Source organism: Balaenoptera musculus, chromosome 7 (assembly GCF_009873245.2).
Source record: "Balaenoptera musculus isolate JJ_BM4_2016_0621 chromosome 7, mBalMus1.pri.v3, whole genome shotgun sequence".
NCBI lineage: Eukaryota > Metazoa > Chordata > Mammalia > Artiodactyla > Balaenopteridae > Balaenoptera > Balaenoptera musculus.
The window spans coordinates 48,316,078-48,338,196 of record NC_045791.1 but is presented as its reverse complement, the minus strand read 5'-3'; the positions used below and the strand labels follow the sequence as shown (position 1 = coordinate 48,338,196).

The following is a 22,119-nucleotide window of genomic DNA, read 5'->3' as shown; positions in this document are numbered from 1 at the left end:
TATAACTCCAAAATGTTGCAAATGCATTATATGAGTATTAGATGAAGTACTGTGTTCATGCTTTCTCACCTCACCTCCCCCAGCCCTGCTTTGTAAATATTCTTATCATTGAATAGATTTATAGCTAGAGTCCATTTAAATTTAATACTTCTAGCTAACTGCATGGCAGTCAGGTTAAGTAGAAATTATTTATTTCCTCTCCCTTCTCAAATATCCCATCTTTTGGTAGGGTAACCCCTAGATCAAGGTAGGGCAGAGGTGAAATAACAGACACAAGTGCTTCACTGACACCTGAATTTTGAATTCTGTTACAACTGCACCTACTCTTAGACTGGAGCTTATCCTTTTGGCAAGGTATTTTTGAGATTCACCCATCTTTTTTTTCCACATACAATACAAAAGACAAAGATTTCTATGAGTTTAAAAACAAGTCACATTCAAGCAAATATATATTGTTTAATTTCGTTTGCTTTTATTGTTGTTTAGTTGCTTGATACTAATACAAACAGCCAACTGCTGCCAATTTTGAACTGTACATTTACTTGATACCAAAACAGTAATTTAGTTATTTCTGCCAGTGTAGTTTTCAAAGGACAATTTCCATAGGTTTGCTTTTTTTCTGGATCATATATACTTTTGAAAATTTTCTTTTACAGTTTTAAAAATTAAATATCTTAATGTGTACTCTTTATCCCAAAAGGAACTATTCAAAATGAAAAGATTTTCACTCTCAAATATTCTTTTGTTTTCTTCTAGGATGACTTTTATTAAAGTAATTGAAGATTACACAATGTTTGACATTAGATTGTCAAACAAAACCTATGAGCCTGTACTTGTAATACAGACTCTGAAACTAATCAGATCTTGACAGAGGAAATACGAAGAAGGTGGCAGTGAAAATTTACAGTTTCTGCGTGTGAGGGTTCTGATAGAGCTACTGGAATCATATTCTCATCTCTATGTTTTGTTTTATTTAGGTGTTTATTGGAATTTTCACAGCAGAAATGATTTTTAAAATAATTGCCATGCATCCGTATGGGTATTTCCAAGTAGGCTGGAACATTTATGATAGCCTAATTGTGTTCCATGGTTTAGTAGAACTTTATGTAACACATTTTCATGGACTGGCTGTTTTTCGATCATTCAGGGTGGTAAGTAGAATCCAAGACCTAAATTTTATTTTATAAAAATTCATCTCAGTTTCCTCAGACATGAAGTGGGAAGAATAGTAATACCTATACTTTTGGTATATTGGAGGTAGTAAATGAATTAATTCATATGTAACAAGCTTAGAAAGTAACCCAGAAAAGAGTAAAGTAGTCTCCAATGCTGTTGTTTGGCCCAGGCATTAAAGGAAATATGCCATATATACAGCAAATTTGAGATACTGTTTTAGAAAGCAGAGTCAGGGATACTGGGTCAGTTTTGAGAAGCAGGATAATAAGGAGTCCCAGAAGCTGAATGTAAGCCAGTGTGTAACTAAAGAATCAGGTGAGTATTTCTAAATGTAGGGTAGAAAACTTTGTAAAAGAAGAATGGTCAGGCCAATAAAATGTTATTAGAAAATTATCAAGTCAGAATCACTATATGCCTGCAATGTAGGTGATGGTAAAAGCATCAGAAAACTAGGCAAAGAAATAATGTTATTAGAATGATATTTATAGAAATGTTGGGCATTTGATAAATAATATATTGTCTCATTCTTGGTAACAAGTTGAAGGAATGTAGCAGATATCAAGAACAATTAAGTAGATTTGATCTTATCCAAATAATTCTTCAGAATCCTATCTTAAATCTTTATCCATAGGCTTGTCTAATGAGTAAGAGAAAAATATAAAAGCTGTATTTTTCAAATCTATGGATGAAACAAGACTGGGAAATACAGACAATGTAATAAAAGGTAGTATCAAAATATCTGAAAGGCTAGTAACGGACTGAATCTAAGATGATTAAGTTTTACATGGATAAATGTTAAGTCCTACCCCTGAGTCCAGAAAGCCAACTATATACCAGAAAAAGTTGAGGAAGGTATAGCACATATAAAAATAATATATGGATTTTAGATGACCCAAATATTAAGGTGATTTTGTGCCATATAAATAAAAATTTTTTAACCTGGTGAAAAGAAGTGAAATATTCGGACTAAACCTAGAATGTTATGTTTGGTCTTCCATGTTATTTTTAAAGGTAAATACACAATAGAACTGTCAATGGAATTCAGTGGAAACTGAAGACTTTTCCAGCATAATCTATATGTCAAAATGTGGGAAAATATTCAATACACTGTGAAAAACAAAACAAAGAATGGATACTTGCTTTACCAGATATTAAAACATAAAACTGGAATAATTATAATAGTGTAATATTGAATGGGAATTGACAGATCAATAGAAGAAAATATACATGGATTTACAGTAAAAAACTATACAATATGTAAGATGTATTAACCATTGTACATAAACTGAATTTTCAGTGCTTAGTATTAATAATTCTCAAAACTGAATATTACATTAAAGACTACATATGTATACGTGTATAATGCTGATAAAAATTTTTAATGTACATTGTAATGAATAGTGACCAGATTTTTTGTTGTTTTTTTCTTATTCTGGTTTTTACATTGCTCTATCAGTTACGAATTTTCAAATTGGGGAGATATTGGCCAACTTTCAAGATTTTGATGCTGACTCTTGGTAACTCAATGATGGCCCTGAAAGACTTGGTCCTGCTGTTGTTCACATTCATATTCTTTTCTGCTGTGCTTGGCCTGAAGCTGTTTGGTTCAAATTACAAAATATACGTCTGCAACATAGATGAAGACTGTCAACTTCCACGCTGGCACATGCATGATTTCCTCCACTCCTTCCTGAATGTATTCCGGATTCTCTGTGGAGAGTGGATAGAGACTTTATGGGATTGCTTTAAGGTAGCAGGCCAATTCAGTTGTATTCCTTTTTACATGATGGTGATTTTAGTTGGAAACTTATTGGTAAGTAATCCATGCTTTAAAATTTTCCTTGAAAAACTGATGTATTGTAGTCTGGCATTTTCACAATGTGGACTTATGGAAGCCAGTGGTCTATAACTGTGCTGTCTGATATGGTGGCCTCTAGCCACATGTGGCCATTGATCAGTTAAAATATGAGTGGTCCACTTTGAGATGTGTCATAAGTGTAAAATACCCACTGAATTTGAAGTCTTACCTCCCAAAAAAGAACGTAAATGATTTCATTAATAATTTTTATATCGAATGCATTTTAATTATAATATTTTTGATACATTTAGTTGAATAAAATATATTAGTAAAATTAATTTCACCTGTTTTTGTTTACACTTTTAGTGTGCCTACTGGAAAATTGTATATGTGATATGCATCATATCTCCATTGGATAGCACTGCTTATAACCTGCTACTCAAAGTAGCTTTGGCTTTATGGGAGATAGTTATTAATGACGACTCTCAGATCCCATCCCAGACCTGTGGAATCAGAATCTATATTTTAACAATATCCCCAAGTGATCTGTATGCACATTAAATTTTAAGAAGCACTTAAATGTAGCACTGGTTGTCAAATTTGACTGCACATTGGAATTACCTGGGGAACTAATAAAAATAAACTAATGTCTTGGATTCATTCCCAGAGATTCTGATTTTACTGGTATGTGGACATAGCCTGGTCATCAGGATTTTTCTTTTTAAATCCTCATTTGATTAAATTGTGCAGCAAAGTTGGAAAACCACTGATCTATAAAACTGTTATGCATTCACTAAAAGGAAATGCTTTCACTTTTAAATTTCCAGTAATTGGAGTGATATTACCTTTTACTTCTTCTAAGAAAAAAATGGCTTATAAGACAAAATTGTTCTTTTGGAAAAAAAAACAGGAAAAAAAAGAGACTCAATATTTACTTTTTATTCCTAAGTCATAGAGGTCAAGCACATCTCCCAAAAGGTGGGGAAAAAAATCACAGGTTAGACTCCATTGTATCAGCACATTTCCTCATTGCTTCTATTTACCCTGGGCATACTCCTGTCATATGCACACATTGGCATTATGTTTAATTGTTCATGTACTTGTCTATCTTCCTTATTAAACTGTAAGCTCCATGAAGGAAGGGATCATGAGTCCTCCTATTAATCTTTTAAGAGACAAGGCTATTTTTAATTCCGAGCGCACTTAAACAAAGCAGTAGCATTTTACAGTGTTATAAAGTTCTTTCTTTATATCACGGTTCCAGAGCATTTTGAACTTAATTTTCAGCCTTTTAACGCTCTTATTGTATATGTATATATGCATATATATATATATATATATATATATATATATGGGGGAAGTGTGTGTGTCTAAGATATAAGAAATCTTACATTGTAAGCTCTTAAATATACAGTTGCTGTAGCATAATTTTTCCTTCTTCAAATCCTGGCACAAAAATCTATTCTTTCATTCATTCCATAATTAACTAATTTTTCAACAAATATTTTTTTATCATGTACTTCTTTGTGCCTAGCATTGTGCTGGTTGTCTATTTAAGAGAAAACGTGGTTTCTACTCATATGAAGCTTATAGTCATGAAATTCTTACTAAACACCCTTTTCATTTTTCTCACCGTGGACAATACTTAACCAAAGGAAAAAGAAACAACCAACTACCTTAAATTACACTTGGTCTTTTCCTTTGTCCTTTGAGAATGATAGAGATGCTAATAGTCTAGTTCCTACAAGGGCCATGGAGCCCCTGCCCAGATTATCTGTAAATAAGCCTTAATGTCAAAATGGGACACTAGTGGGAGAACAATCAAACTATTCTGGGGGTATTGGCATTCAATTACTGTCTTTTTAGTTTTTTTTTTTTTTTCCATTGAGATTCTGTCATTGTAGGTTATAGAAAATATATGTTAGTTGTTCAGATGATCTTACCTGCAAGAAATTTCCAATGCTGAGCCATCTTATACCCTCCGTTTTATTGCTACACCAAAACTATGGTTACGATTATGATGATTTATTTGATGACTTTATTATCTGCAAAAATATTTTGATTTTTCCATGAGTGAGTCTCATTTGAGATTTCTCTATTCCTAAGTGTTAAAAAGATCTGGGTATTGAGAAGTAAAAGTAATTCATTAGACATGAACACGATTTGGTGGGTACTTCATAATATTTTAGGTGTATATGTGCATGAGAAACAGTAATTATCAGAGTGCTTGAGAATTCACCTCTTCACATAGATCCAAAATTCTGAAAGATATTTTAACAAATGAATGCTGCAGATCTTCATATACTTAGCTATTTTATTTTATGTACACATAAATTGTCAGTATAAGTATTTTTAAGAGTAGATCTTAATATATGAAGAAATCAGAAATACAAGCAGGAAAATGTTATGTAAGTTAAATACATGTTATTACACATAATGTATAACATTTGAACCTTTCCCTTTAAAAATAATATGTAAAGCATAAAGTAAATTAAATCTTCAAAAGCTCAAATATCTGAAGAGAAGAGAGAAAACTGCCAGAACAGACAAAATGCTCAAATTACTACTTTAAGTCTAAGAGAATAATCAATATAAATCTCCAACACTAGAATCTAACATTATAATCTATACCCTACAACAACAAACAAAATAAAAATCTGATTCTCTGGAAAATGTACATGCCTTGATCTTATTTCTCAGTGATAGTAAAAGTCGAAATACACACTATCCTTGAATTCAAAATAACTTGCAAATATTAGGAATGATTCTTCCATCACTCATCTCCTTCTTATTTGACCAAATTTATTATCACAGAGAATCAATTAACCTACCCAATCCCTGTGCTTGCACATCACAAGGAAAGTTAGATGTGGGCTTCAGAACCAGGGATAGCTCTCTCCCCATGAGATTCCTCATGGGTTTGCAGAACCCGTGAAGATGTCATTACACATCTTCCTGGGCTAGGGCTAAAGTGAAGTCAGCCACCTGGAGTAGCAATTCATTTTCTCACCTTGGGAAAGTTAACCTGGCTTAGTGAAAAAAAACAAACTTTGGAATAAGACAGACTTATGTTCAACCTGTGTGATCTTTGATACTTAGCATCTGTAAGCTTTGTGGTTTTCATCTGTAAAAGAGAAACAAATGATATTTCATAGAATATTGTGACCTTGAGATGAGTTCTGGCTATACAAACCACTAATACAGCACCTGGCCCACTGTAGATGAACAAAAACTGAATAGCCTAAATAGCATTGTAGTGTGTATGCTGTTTTCAAATCTCAGGTCAGCTTTTTTAAAAGATTATTTTGTTGCTGTTGTTTGAAAGGAAACAAAAAAATGAGATGCATTTAACCTCATTTACTTCCTCATTCAGATACTTTACCTGTTTCTGGCATTGGTCAGCTCATTTAGTTCATACAAGGCTACAACAACTGAAGAGAATGATGAAGCAAAAAATCTCCAGCGTGCAATGGCAAGGATTAAAAAAGGAATAAATTATGTGCTTTCTAAAATATTATGCAAAAACCAAAATGTTCTAGAGGAAACAATGGACAATGTAAGTGATATATATGTTAAAGAGAATATTTCTGACCATACTCTCTCTGAATTGAGCAACACCCAAGATTTCCTCAAGGATAAGGATAAAAGCAGTGGCACAGAGAAAAACACAATGACCGAAAATGGGAGTCAGTCACTTATCCCCAGTCCCAGTGTCTCAGAAACTGTACCGATTGCGTCAGAAGAATCTGATATAGAAAATCTGGACAATAAGGAGATTCAGAGCAAGTCAGGTGATGGAAGCAGCAAAGAGGTAAGTTGTTTTAATATCATGATTTCTTATTTTTGATTGATGGCATTGTTGATAAGGAAGTGAAGCAGTGCTGAAGTTCCAGAGTTAGATTACCCATTCAGTTCAATGATTCCTGATTTTCTGCTGCTGATCAAGTTTCTTAAACTTTCTAAGCTTCAGTTTCCTCGTCTGTAAATGAGGATAAACTTGTATCTATTTCTTAGAGGAGATAGAAAGATTAAGAAAAATAGTTCAATAGTGCATAGAATAATGCCCATATATAGTAAGCACTTAGTAAACATCAGATAATATAATTATAATAGTCTGTCCGTTAATAAGCAAGCAGCATGGGGTGATGAAAAGCATATTGAAGAAACCTACATTTTTAAAATCTATGTGTATTATTGGAGAAATCACCAAACTCTCCTGGGCTTTATCATGTTTAAAATATAAGATGGGACTAGAAGAGTGCTAAAAGTTACTTTCTTGCTTGCTAAAATTTTAAGATTCTTGTCAGTTCATTTCTGTAACATATTATAACATATATAATTGAGTTGGACTAAAAGAACAAAGGAAAAAACCACCAGTTTGAATTGTGAACATTTTGCAACTTTATAAACGCGGGGTGGTGGGGGAGAAGGGTCATATTCAAAGAAGGGCAGATACTGCTATTCACTTAGCTTTTAAAATGTATAACCTACGGGATACAGTCTGTCTTCATTTGCAAGCAGCATAATGTGTTAGTAGGAGCTATCATTTAATACAAAGCTACATCTATAGAGATCACATCTGCGCTGTGAGCCACTTGCATTGGACTTCACTGGAGAATCGTTTTAGTTCATTCACTGGCATGGAGAAGGGCAGAGAATATCTTTTTCCAGGTCCCCAAAGTCTCTGCCACCATCTTATCTCCCAGACCTCTTCTGGCTTGGCAGCTGCTCTCTGCAATAAATTATCAAATTGGCCTTCTAAAAGGAATTAAGTTTCAATTATTCAAAGTCCTTCTAGTTTCTAGTGCAGGCATCTTTGTTTCTGAGAATCATTTTCACTCCTTATTACACCCCATATTCTCAGGTTCATTTTCCTTTAATTAATACCATTATTAGAAAATGAAAAGTATTCTTCTCCAGCACACTTCTATATCTTCACTTAAATATTTATGAATATTTATAGAGTGCTAGCTGATTTTATTTAAATTATAACAACACTATAAGGCATGTACTACCATCCATTTCTCAGTAAAATTACTATTTATCACAGCACATCATGTGGAAATGGGAAACTTCTTGCCAATCTCATTAGAAAGTTGGAGATATGAAAATACATAGGAAAGATGGAAATTAATATAACTGTAAATGTTGAAGTTTCAGAAGTTGTCATTTAAGCTGCATAATTATTTGGTCTTGTTGATTGGTTAACTACTCAAAGAAGATTTATTCATTTATGTATTTCGTTATATATTTATAACGCTTTCCAGATTATGTAGCCCAAGAGTACTTAGGATGTTGATCTACCAAAAGCCAAAGATGAAATATAAAAATTACATGTGATCTGATAATTCAGAGATTCGTACTCTTCTTTCTTTGGTATTTAAACTTTCATATTTTATTACAAATATATAACTATATAAATTTCATAAAAATAACAAAATTTAAATCAGATTTTGAAACTTGTTTTTTTCATAATGTAGCAATATATATTGGCCATTAAATAAACTTTTACTAAAATGATTTATAATTTTGAATCTTAATTGATTTATTTATAAATTTAGAATAATAAGTACTCACACAGTTTTGGGAAAATGTCATCAAATAATTTATGTGCAAGGGTTTTAAAAACTCTAATAAAGCATTTAAATATAAAATGTATAATTTTCAATTATTGAATGCTCAAACATTATATAATATTAATTTATTTATTGTCTACTCACAAATCAGTGTGTTGCTATACCCTTATTTTATCAATGATAAAGAGAATACAAAGGGAAATGAAATAATTTTTCAAAAGATTTGCTTATTTAAGAGTAATATCCTGCTGGATATTTTATTTTTTTAATCGAGCACCATGATGTCTTACAATTGACTGTATATGGTTTAAAGCAAACAAAACTTCTAATTTTATGTCCTTGACACTTACTGTGCAAAAGACAAAGAGGTAGAACAAAATATTTATAATTTTCTTTTTTATATATTCTACCTAGATCTTTCCTTTCAGAAATTTGAGATAGCCTGCACATCTTTTAGGAGAACAGTGTTATTAACTATATGTTAATTTTAATCTAAAAATTATTTTATCTTAAATTAATTTTTTAAATATTTTTTTAAAACTTCAAGTCCCAGAGATATGTATGCATTTTAATATCAATTATGAAATTGGCCTGAAGTCTTTTACGCCTGACAGTAGTCTTTCTGTACATAATTTTTCTTTTTTCTGAAAATAAAATAAATTTTAACTACAGTGAGTAAATGAAACTTTAATCACAGCTTCCTTGGTGGGATTTTACTTTTCAGAAGGTAAAGCAATTTAGCTCATCTGAATGCAGTACGGTTGATATTGCTATCTCTGAAGAAGAAGAAAGGGTCTATGAATGTGGAAAGCCAAAGCGTCTTAAAAACGGTAAGAAAAAAATTAATTCCTTTGAAAATTGTATTGAAATTAGACTAAATTTCTCTTAACCTAAATAATACTATTGAATACACTTTTAATTTTAAAGAGTTTATTAATTTGACTAAGGAATACACACACATGAACATGTTTGTGTGCATGCACATGTGCACATGCCCATATGAATCCTGATAGAAACTTGCAATGAATATCAAAGAAAAAGTCAGTATTTGGAAAAGAGAGAAAGGGCCTACTTCCTAGGGAGTCTAATGAAGTAGTTAAGAGTGTTGGTTCTGAAATCAGACAGCCTGAGTTCATATGCCAGCCCACCATTTACTAGCTTTTACTTACCCTCTCTCTGGCTCATTTCCTAACATGTGAAATGAGAATAATAATAAGACTTCATGGGATTATTAAAAAGATTAAATTAGTGTACGTGTGTGTGTTTTTATAACTCGTGGAATGGGGTCATTATTTAAAATACTCATAGGAAAACAAATCACGTAATGGTCATGTATTTATATATTCCACATGAATATTAAGAAATGTACAGGGCTTCTGTCAGTTGACTGACTCACTAGATATGTAGCATGCACCCCTCAATGACTTATAATTCAAATTAGTTTCCTAACAAGATTAACAAATAACTGTAGGTTCTGAACATTTGAAATCACTGGAAATCATCAAAATGGTAATTGCTAAATGTTCAAATTCCTATATTCAAAAATAAGAATCCGCTCTCGGTAGCTTGAGTTATAGCACTTGTATCATACAAGACCAGGGAGGAAACATTTTCTATATTTTTCTGACCAAAGATGTATAAATTGACTCTAGGTAAAATTCTATAAAATTCTAAAATGTGTTGACTTTAAACTCCACCCACCTCCATTCTTCATTCTCTTACCTGTTAATCATACCCTTCTCAAGCCTCACGTTTTCCTTATGCTAACTCTCTTGACGAGAAGGTAGAATTCAACCTCATACACCAGTAACCCACCCACAAATTACTCCATAATCCAAGCTTAGCTCCTTAAATAGTCTCAAGCAAAATTTCCATTCCCATGCCACCTAAGAGCTGGGATCAATTTAATTTATTTAACTGATATTATACCTCTTACTATGTCATAAATATTTGTATATTTAAATGGAAATGCTTGTTATGCCATGTGAGTCTTCAGAGAATGACTTTTCAGGCATTATACAAAAATGTAGTAATCAGAAGATGGTGTGTGTGTGTCTTGTGTGTATGTGTGTGTGTGTTTTGTAGGAGTGGAGGTGAGTTCTATTCTCAGACTCTACCCAGCAGGGTAAGAGGATGTTCTACGTCATCTCTTCCTTTCACAATTTATTTCCTCCTACTGTTACCAAACTCACAAGTTAAGTTTTTCTTTTTTTCCTCAGTGATTGCAGTGGTCACTACAATAGAGGTAAAAATCAAATATTTATGTCAGAAACCACCTATATTAGACTCTGTAAATAAATACTTGCTAAAACATTTGGAATGTTTACTTTTTCATGAGTTTTCTAGATTTCTGTTCTTAATAGTTTCATTCTTGACAGGTTATGGACGAAGATCTTCATCTGCTCAAATCAGCAGAGACTCCAAGAAAGGAAAAATGTGGCAGAACATAAGGAAAACTTGCTGCAAAATAGTAGAAAACAGTTGTTTTAAGTGTTTCATTGGCCTTGTCACTCTGCTCAGCACAGGTGCTCTGGTAAGTGAGAGTTCATATTTTTATGGAAAAAAAATGCATCATGAGTCTACATTCATGAAGTCAACATGCCAAATCATTTTTCCCCAGAATACTTATTATAGCACCAAATTTCATATTCTAGGATTTTAGTTTTGGAAGACATACATTACAGTTTCTTAGAGAGTCTGTATATGCCTCATTCAATATTAAATAAATAATATAATTTCAAAATATATGAATGATAGCAGGAAAAAAGAATGTTAATAAATACCCAATTTTTCTTATTTTAATAAAGTTTAATAAAATGCACATATTAGGCTAGTACTTTGTTACCTGTTCCATTGGAAAGAGAAATATTGCATTTACTTTTTAAAATAATTAATTAATTAATTAACCAATTTTTGGCTGCTTTGGGTCTTCGTTGCTGCACGCGGGCTTTCCCTCTAGTTGAGGCAAGCAGGGGCTACTCTTCATTGCAGAGCGCGGGCTTCTCATTGCAGTGGCTTCTCTTTGTTGTGGGCTCTAGGCGCATGGGCTCAGGAGTTGTGTCTCGAGGGCTCTAGAGCACAGGCTCAGTAGTTGTGACGGATGGGCTTAGTCGCTCCGCAGCATGTGGGATCTTTCTGGACCAGGGCCCAAACCCGTGTCCCCTGCATCGGCAGGCGGATTCTTAACCACTGTGCCACCAGGGAAGTCCCTGCACATACTTTTAAGAACCTCTGAACTACAAATATATTTACCCATTGACCCAAGAAGCTTAATTCAGGAAAATTATCTTAAAATCTTCACACATATTAAATGCATTTACAAGGCTATGCACTGAAGAATTTTTTGTAATAGCGAAAGATTGAAAAACAAAAAGAAACCGTATTAGGTGACTGTTTAAATATGCTATGGTACAGTCATCCAATGGGATACTGTGCAGTTACCTAGAAAATACAAGAGCTGTCTGCATGCTGATATTGCAATTCCCCAGGATATGGTAATAAGTGAAAAAAAGAAAGAATAAAGTGCACAGCATGCTACATTTTATGTAAGAAAGGGAGAAAAATAGAATGTATATTGATATTTGCTTGTGTTTGATTGAAGAAGATCAAAGAATGATACACAAGAAATAGTTAATCGTGAGATGCACAAAACAGAGAAGATGGAGTCATGGTTGGGAACCAGACTTTGTACTGCAAATTTTTTTTTGGCTGTGTTGGGTCTTCGTTTCTGTGCCAGGGCTTTCTCTAGTTGCGGCGAGCGGGGGCCACTCTTCATCGCGGTGCGCGGACCTCTCACTATCGCGGCCTCTCTTGCTGCGGAGCACAGGCTCCAGACGCGCAGGCTCAGTAATTGTGGCTCACGGGCTCAGTTGCTCCGCGGCATGTGGGATCTTCCCAGACCAGGGCTCGAACCCGTGTCCCCTGCATTGGCAGGCGGACTCTCAACCACTGCACCACCAGGGAAGCCCTGCAAATATTTTTAAAGTAAACTTTATACTGACATTTAGGACACATACTGAAAAGCATGCAAATCGTAAGTGTATAGCATAAAAGATTTTCACCAAGTGAATGTACCTATGTAACCATCACCTGGCTTGAGAAATAGAATGCTCCCAGGGCTCCAGAACCATACTCTGACCCCTAACAGTTATTTCTTCATTCCATGTGGATAGCCAGTATGTGGACTTCAACTGCCACAGATTGGTTTTGCCTATTTTTTAATGTTTTAATTGAAATAGAGGCTTCTGTATATCTTTTTATATTATTTCACATTATATACCTATTCAGTAAATAAATACATGTAATGAATAAAGTCCTTTAAAATAACTTTGGATGATATTTATAATCTGCTTTTATAAACAGTTTTACTCCATAATTCGTTCAAGTCGGCAATTCTCTTATTTTATATTTACTTTTATTTAACAATAGATTTTTAAGAATCACACCATTCTTTACCGAAGATTATTTTCATCATTGTTTAATCTTTGACCTCAAATGCACTTTGAAACAAGTCTGCCTGAGGTTATTGATACTTTATTGCCTTTTTTTCAGTGCTAAAAAAATACTGTGAAATTGCTTTGAATGACATTATCAGAATTTGCTTCCTTCACGGTAAAATTGAGGTTGATCTATTAAAACTGAGAAACTTTAGAAAAACAATATAGTTTTATTTCATATTCATGTGTTTCCAATGGTTTATCTGACAAGCTTTGTGACTTTTTCATGTAATAGCAGCATGAATTTCTGAAAACACAGGTTTGGGGGGTTTTGTTTCTTTGTTTGTTTATCTCTGCTCCTTTATTCTCAATAGCATATATCTATGAGATGGCTATGTGGAATTAGAGACAAGGACCAGGTCAGATGTGACTAAAGATTCCACCTCTTACGTTTGATTAACTGATTTGAGAGAGGCTTTTCAGATCACTAATTAGAAGACAATTTGGAGGTTCTGGAATCAATGAATGATGTCTGCTACAGGCATGGGATCAGAAAACGGATGTGGATTGTGTGAATAAATCCAAACCAAGTGAACAAGCCCTTGAGACTACAACCTATGACAATGCTCACCATCTAGAGATGGGATTTCATCCCCCTCTATGCCAAAAGAGCTTGTAGAAATTACGTGTACACTAATCCTTAAATTTTTTACCCACAGGCTTTTGAAGATATATATATTGATCAGAGGAAGACTATTAAAATCTTATTAGAATATGCTGACATGATCTTCACTTACATCTTTATTCTGGAAATGCTTCTAAAGTGGATGGCATATGGTTTTAAAGCCTATTTCACTAATGGCTGGTATCAACTAGACTTCATGGTTGTTATTGTACGTATTTTAAAGAAAAAATTTAAAGGCTATTTGATTTACTCTTCCTTCTTTACTCTGACTTACTCTTCCATTTACTTATATCTTTCTTTTCCCTCTCTCTATACATTTTCAGTCACCAACATCCCATATTTCTTCATATGTAATGCTTCACATCCATCCTTTTATTTTCATTCTAAAATTTGAACAGTTCATTACTTAGCTCCTGGATTCTTCTAATCATTGCCTATAAACCTGCTACTAATTAGAATAGGCTTACTGCAGAATATCTTGAAAATATCAGCATTCTAAAATATTTAGATTGGCTCTACCTTTAAATCATACATTTAAAATTAGACTACTTATCATTACCTTCACCAGTACCACACTGATCCAAGCTACCAGAACTGCCCATTTGTATCACTGCAGTAGATTCCAAGCTGAGATCCTTGCTTCCACCACTGCACACCTTTGTTCCCCTCTCCACATAGCAACCACGTATGTTGTACTGTTGTAAAATGAAACTCAGTTCAAGTCACTTTTCTTGAAATCCTCCAATAAACACCCCTCACACGTAGTAAAAGCTACAGTCTTTGCAATCAAAGGCCTACAAGTGTCTACATGATCCAGTCTTATTTCCTGCTACTCTCCCTTTCCCCCATCCTGGTCTATATACTGCTCCACCAGCACCGGAATTCTTGAAGTTCAAAAACCATGCCAAAATTACTTCTATCTTAGTGCCTTTGCACTTATTCTTCCTTCCACCTGAAACTTTTGCTGGCTCACCTCATTTATGTCTGCTGAAAAGAAACTTGAAGTTAGGTCTTTCTGCACTACCATATTTAAAACTGCAGCCTCTACAATACTCCTTTGTGCTTTCTCTGCTTTCTTCATTTCCTATTAATATTATATTGGGTTGGCCAAAAAGTTCCTTCGGTTTTTAAGTAAAAATAAAAGACACATTTTTCATTTTCACCAAGAACTTTATTGAACAACATATTCACCCTTCTGTTCCACTACTTTCTGCCGTTTTTCAGGCAACTTCATAATTCCATCTTCCCAAAACTTTTTATCTTTTTGAGCAAAGAACTGTTCTAGGTGCCTTTTACAGTCTTCCAGGGAATTGAAATATTTTCCATTAAGAGAAATTTGTAAAGACCAAAATAAATGGAAATCCAAAGGTGCAATGTCTGGTGAATATAGCGGGTGAGTCAGAACTTCCCAGCCAAACCATAATAGTTTTTGTCTGGTCATCAAAGAAACATGTGGTCTTGCATTAAACTCATGGAAGATTATGCGTTTTTTGTTGACTAATTCCGGATGCTTTTCGTTGAGTGCTGCTTTCAGTTGGTCTAATTGGGAGGAGTACTTGTTGGAATTAATCTTTTGGTTTCCCAGAAGGAGCTCATAAGAGAGGACTCTCTTTCCAATCCCACCATATACACAACATCACCTTCTTTGGATGAAGACTGGCCTTTGGTGTGGTTGGTGGTGGTTCATTTCGCTTGCCCCACCATCTCCTCCATTCCACATTATTGTACAGTAGCCACTTTTCATCGCCTGTCACAAATTTTTTTAATAACAGAACATCTTCATTACACTTAAGTAGAGAATCGCATGCAGAAATACGGTCAAGAAGGTTTTTTTCGCTTAACTTATGTGGAACCCAAACATCAAAGTGATTCACATAACCAAGCTGGTGCAAATGATTTTCAACGTTTGATTTGGATATTTTGAGTATGCCAGCTATCTCCCACATGGTATAACGGTGATTGTTCTCAATTAATGTCTCGATTTGATCGCTATCAACTTCAACTGGTCTACCCAACCATAGAGCATCATCCAGCAAGAAATCTCCAGCACAAAACTTCGTAAACCACTTTTGACACGTTTGACCAGTCACAGCACCTTCTTCAAAAACTACTAAATCTTTTTTTGCATTTCAGTTGCGTTTTAACCTTTCTTGAAATAATAAAGCATAATATGCTGAAAATGTTGCTTTTTTTCTTCCATCTTCAATATTAAAATGGTTACACAAAAATTCACCAATTTTGATAAGTTTTTTAAAAATGCACACAGATATGACAGCTGTCACAATACAAGCTAACAAAATTGTTTCAAATGAAGTTAAAGACAACTAAGTGCTACTAGAGCCATCTTACAGAAAAAAAACAAACCTTTTAGCCAGCCCAATATAATTTACTCATTGATTTTGCTTACTGAAATATAAGCTCCATTAAGGCAAAATATTTTCTCAGTTTGGTTCTCTCCTTATCCTATATGCCTAGAACAATTCATGTCACATATTAGGTGCTCAATAATTTTTGTCGAATGCACAAATGTCTCCCTATTCTATAAACAATGATTGAAGCGTCTCAGTCTTTAAATAATGACTTCCAATATCTGACCTTCGTCTTCTAAATTAATTCTTGCAATTAACCTTCTACTTCAACCAAACCATACTACACCTGCAACCCACCTTCCTGTTTTCTGGTTATTGTTCTTTTGAGTCCACATCCCTCCATGATTATATAAATGATACCCTTACTTCAAAGTCCACTTCAAGATAATCTCTTTAGAGTAGGGTAAAAGAGAGTAATTTTTTTCATTTATATTGCCTTGAAAATACAGAAAATATGAAGATACAACAAAAGTTAATCATAACTATGCCACCTTGCTCAATCTCCGTTAATTTTTTAAAATTTGAATCATATTTATACATATATGTTTAGTTTAAAAAATCACCTTAGAATCTTGCTATATTTTTTGGTAATTAGTACTTGGTCTTAACAGTATTCATTTCCTTCTTTATGCCTCTTCTCTGAAATCCTATATTTTATATCATCTTAACCATCTTCATATTTAGATTCATATGTAAATATATTCCGAATTTTGTTTTAATGAATACATTGTGTACTATTACTATATTGCAAATAATCATGTAACTGATTCTTAATTTAATTTAAAAATAAAAAATGGATATAAATATTAAGCCTTGACCATAAAGAATCTCAAGTATACAAACTTTTGTTTATCTCGATAGCATATATTCCTGTTACCAGAAAATAGTTTTGTTTTATCTTTCTTTAAGTGATTTTAACACAGAATGATTTTCTTATATCTTTCTGTAGGTCATCATTAAGATATATGGAAATGTATATTAAAATTTTTCATAAATTTCTTAGTAGGCTTTGTGTATCTTTTCCATAATAAAAGATTTTTTACACATTGTTTTGATTAAAGTTAAAATTAAATTCTATTCACTTTTTTTGATATACCCAGGTGTTTTGTATTAGCTTAATAGGCAAATCTCGGGAAGAACTAAAACCGCTTATTTCCATTAAATTCCTTCGAGCACTCAGAGTTCTATCTCAATTTGAAAGAATGAAGGTAAGACAAAATTTTCTAATCTATAGGCTTTTATTTAGGATTAATAAAGCTCCATAAATTAACAATCATTGTTGTCTTCACATTTGTATCTTTAACAATATTAATACAAAAGTCTTACATATTACTAATTAAAAATATAGAAGAAAGGTTTATTAGTTATGCTTATTAATATTTTGGGCCTTTATTGCTCATAAGATATGAAAAGTAATAAAGATAAGCAAAAAATCTAATAGTTGAGAGAGAAAAAAATAATACCATTCTAACCCACTGATACATAGAAGTATTAATGAAATTATGTCCATGTTAAAAATATAACTGATAGAAAATGAAATGTTGATCAGTTAGCTAACTTATTTAAATTATAAGGACATTATACACACTTATTAATTTACCAAATGAAATAACAGTTTGAATTTTAAAATAAATTCACTTTTAAGTCACATGTCACAAATTATGAATTCTTGCCAGTCTTCTCTCTCTCACTCCCATGTTAAAGCTTCTTCTGAACAATGTAAGGGAAACTAATAGGTTGCACCATATAAAATGGCCAATGTTCAATCTTTGGGCCTATAATGGAAGTCCCATGTGACTCAACCTAGAAGAAAAAACAGAGTCTATGACCACCACAAGTAGTATAATTATGTAGCTATACAGTGATCAATTATATGCAGAAATGGGAGAGTCGTATTTTACCTTTTATTTTGTAATCATACATTTATATTTCCTTGCATTTGTCATTTACATGGATTATTTAACATTAGCCTGCCTATTTGACTAATACTATGGAATGTCATATATTCAATGTAGGTGGAAACAATAAGAAATATAATTTATGTTTAAGCTGTATTGTTTTTATAGTTGATACATTATATGTTACATTTAAACTGCCATTCATTAAGAAACTCAATACTTAAATTCTTTCCACTTGGTTAAAAAATAGATATTTATTTTTATTTCAAAATGTGAGTAATTATTATAAATCCAAACAGAAATATAAGTAATTTTAAAAATGTATTTTACCAAAAACATACTGCCAAAATTTTAATAGTACCATCTTTATATGATTCAATATAATATGATTATGTGATACACAGTTGTGTGTATATATGTGTATATGTTTTACGTATGTTAATTATATTTTAATATATATGCAAATGCATGATTGACAATATTTTTGTAATTAATACGAATCTGTGACTGGTCAACCTATTCTCCAAATACATTTGATGTGCTGGTGTTGGGAAAGAAACATTTGATCATGTAGCAAATACAGAAAAATTCCAGTTATCATACACCTAGGAAACACAAATTTTGAATATTAATTGTAATTTACATTATGACTTACAAAACACTTTATTAACAACATGATGGAAGTCCACAGGTGGTGATATTCCCCAGTGCTTTTAAACCAAAATAAGGAGGAAAATAAGCTGAAAAGGAGAAAATGATTGAAAAGATCTGTAAGATTCAGGAATGACAATACAGCCAAATTTCTAGCATAAATTCAGTTTAGTGATAAGATAATTTCATAGTATATTCTAGAGTTATAAACTACACATGGCCTATTAAAACATAGGGGCTGTGGGTAAGGGAAATGGAGAAATGTTGATCAAAGTGTCCAAACTTTCATTTATAAGATGAATAAGTTCTGGGGATCTAGTGTACAGTATGGTGACTACAGTTAGTAATACTGCACTGTATACTCGAAATTTTCTAAGAGAGTAGATCTTAAATGTTTCTCAGCACATACCCAAAAAGATAATTATGTGAAGTGATGGATGTGTTAATTAGCTTGATTGTGGGAATCATTTCACAATTTATACATATATCAGGACATCACCTTGTACATCTTAAATTTACACAATTTTTGTAAATTATACCTAAATAAAGCAAAACACATGTACAGATATACACTAACACACAAAAATTAGATAATGAATGTAACTAGACTACTTTTCCTTATTTTAAAAAACATTCTGGCATAATATCAGGGTTTCTTTTTCCTAATAAATTTAGATACAAAGACGAAAAAAAAGTGTCAAAATCAGCAAATTTTCTGCCCTTGATTCACAGAAAAGTAGGAAGCGATTTGCTAGGGAAGCTGCCTCTGTCAGAAATCAAGTGCTGTACTATTTGATGCCATTCATTAATTAGAACGGCAATGAGACAGTAGCCATGGACAATTCGAGGTCAGGTAAATAATTATGTTTAGGTCAAGGTCAGATTCAGATCTTAATCTTCATCTCATCCTCTGGAAGTTCTGTAGCTGAATTAACTGAGTATATAAGGAAGCTAAGTGATTACAAAATTAATGTTTTATGTATTTAATAAGCTTCAGGTCTTCAGGTGCTCTTACTATTTAAATATTTGTTTCAACCATATCTATTGCTTTTATTCTTACATTTGTGTGTATTTTCTAATAGACATAGCATTTTTTCCATCAGAAGCATCAGTGGGCCTTTCAAAATATCTAAAGGTCAACAAAGGATCTGTGACTTAGTTTTAGAAATAAAACTAAATGTAATTAAAAGCATAATTAAAAATCAAAATATTAATTCAAGGACAGAAATCTAAGGAATATAAGAAAGAAAGTATTGGCAAAAGGCTACGTATCCAGTAATGGCTGAGGGAAGGAAAGGTTAGAATGGTAGAAAAGAGAAGGGTCCCTCAGGGAAAAAAAGAGAGAGAGAGAGAAAGAAGTGAGGTTGGGGAAAAGGAGTCAAAGTATAAATGATAAAGGAAAGATAAAGAGGTAGCAAAGATTGAAAATATTTTATTGGGTATAGCCACTGGTTTACATTCACCATAACAGCTTTAGTGGAGTGATAAGAATAAAATTCTGAATGTATCAATAATATTTAAAGAATGAAGGGAACTGAGGAAATGGAGACAGTGATCATAGATTATTGCTATTATTTAATTTTAGGTGGTAGATTCATTTCCCAATCTTCCCACTCTGGAGTAGTTTTTCTCCTTCTGACTTACATCACTCTGTATGACAGACTCTAGGTCCATCCAGCTCACTACAAATAATTCAATTTTGTTTCTTTTTATGACTGAGTAATATTCCATCGTATATATGTGCCACATCTTCTTTATCCATTCATCTGTCGATGGACACTTAGGTTGCTTCCATGTCCTGGCTGTTGTAAATAATGCTGCAATGAACATTGTGGTACATGACTCTTTTTTGAATTGTGGTTTTCTCAGGGTATATGCCCAGTAGTGGGATTGCTGGGTCCTATGGTAGTTCTATTTTTAGTTTTTTAAGGAACCTCCATACTGTTCTCCATAGTGGCTGTATCAATTTACATTCCCACCAATAATGCAAGAGGTTGCCCTTTTCTCCACACCCTCTCCAGCCTTTATTGTTTGTAGATTTTTGATGATGGCCATTCTGATTGGTGTGAGGTGATACCTCATTGTAGTTTTGATTTGCATTTCTCTAATGATTAGTGATGTTGAGCATCCTTTCATGTGTTTGTTGGCAATCTGTGGATCTTCTTTGCAGAAATGTCTATTTAGATCTTCTGCGCATTTTTGGATTGGGTTGTTTGTTTTTTTGATACTGAGCTGCATAAGCTGCTTGTATATTTTGGAGATTAATCCTTTGTCAGTTGGTTCGTTTGCAAATATTTTCTCCCATTCTGAGGGTTGCTTTTTGTCTTGTTTATGGTTTCCTTTGCTGTGCAAAAACTTTTGTTTCATTAGGTCCCATTTGTTTATTTTTGTTTTTATTTCCATTTCTCTAGGAGGTGGGTCAAAAAGGATCTTGCTGTGATTTATGTCATAGAGTGTTCTGCCTATGTTTTCCTCTAAGAGTTTTAGTGTCCGGCCTTACATTTAGGTCTTTAATCCATTTTGAGTTTATTTTTGTGTATGGTGTTAGGGAGTGTTCTAATTTCATTATTTTACATGTAGCTATCCAGTTTTCTCAGCACCACTTATTGAAGAGGCTGTCTTTTCTCCATCGTATATTCTTGACTCCTTTATCAAAGATAAGGTGACCCTATGTGCGTGGGTTTATCTCTGGGCTTTCTACCCTGTTCCATTGATCTATATTTCTGTTTTTGAGTCAGTACAATACTTTCTTGATTACAGTAGCTTTGTAGTATAGTCTGAAGTCTGGGAGCCTGATTCCTCCAGCTCCATTTTTCTTTCTCAAGATTGCTTTGGCTATTCGGGGTCTTTTGTGTTTCCATACAAATTGTGAAGTTTTTTGTTATCATTCTGTGAAAAATGGCATTGGTCGTTTGATAGTGTTTGCATTGAATCTGTAGATTGCTTTGGGTAGTATAGTCATTTTCACAATGTTGATTCTTCCAATTCAAGAACATGGTATGTCTCTCCATCTGTTTATACCATCTTTAATTTCTTTCATTGGCGTCTATAGTTTTCTGCATACAGGTCTTTTGTCTCCTTAAGTAGGTTTATTCCTAGGTATTTTATCTTTTTCTTGCAATGGTAAATGGGAGTGTTTCCTTAATTTCTCTTTCATATTTTTCATCATTAGTGTATAGGAATGAAAGAGATTTCTGTGCATTAATTTGGTATCCTGCTACTTTACCAAATTCTTTGATTAGCTCTAGTAGTTTTCTGGTAGCATCTTTAGGATTCTCTATGTATAGTATCTTGTCATCTGCAAACAGTGACAGCTTTACTTCTTCTTTTCCGATTTGGATTCCTTTTACTTCTTTTCCTTCTCTGATTGCTGTGGCTAAAACTTCCAAAACTACGTTGAATAATAGTGGTGAGAGTGGGCAACATTGTCTTGTTCCTGAACTTAGAGGAAATGGTTCCAGTTTTTCACCATTGTGAACAATGTTTGCTGTGGGTTGGTCATATAATGGCCTTTATTATGTTGAGGTAAG

General features: G+C 33.2%; 1 protein-coding gene across 2 annotated transcripts in view; it reads left to right on the top strand.

Moving 5' to 3' along the window:
- SCN7A (sodium voltage-gated channel alpha subunit 7) overlaps positions 1 to 22,119 on the top strand; it is a 76,678-nt gene that overhangs the window by 40,672 nt on the left and 13,887 nt on the right. Inside the window, exons 13-19 of one of the 2 annotated variants that reach the window (XM_036858901.1) lie at positions 978 to 1,151; positions 2,633 to 2,989; positions 6,348 to 6,785; positions 9,275 to 9,380; positions 10,914 to 11,083; positions 13,706 to 13,879; positions 17,141 to 17,248. In XM_036858901.1, the coding sequence (XP_036714796.1) occupies positions 978 to 1,151; positions 2,633 to 2,989; positions 6,348 to 6,785; positions 9,275 to 9,380; positions 10,914 to 11,083; positions 13,706 to 13,879; positions 17,141 to 17,248 (1,527 nt within the window). The remainder of the gene's footprint in view (positions 1 to 977; positions 1,152 to 2,632; positions 2,990 to 6,347; positions 6,786 to 9,274; positions 9,381 to 10,913; positions 11,084 to 13,705; positions 13,880 to 17,140; positions 17,249 to 22,119) is intronic. The other variant, XM_036858900.1, reaches the window with a different exon arrangement.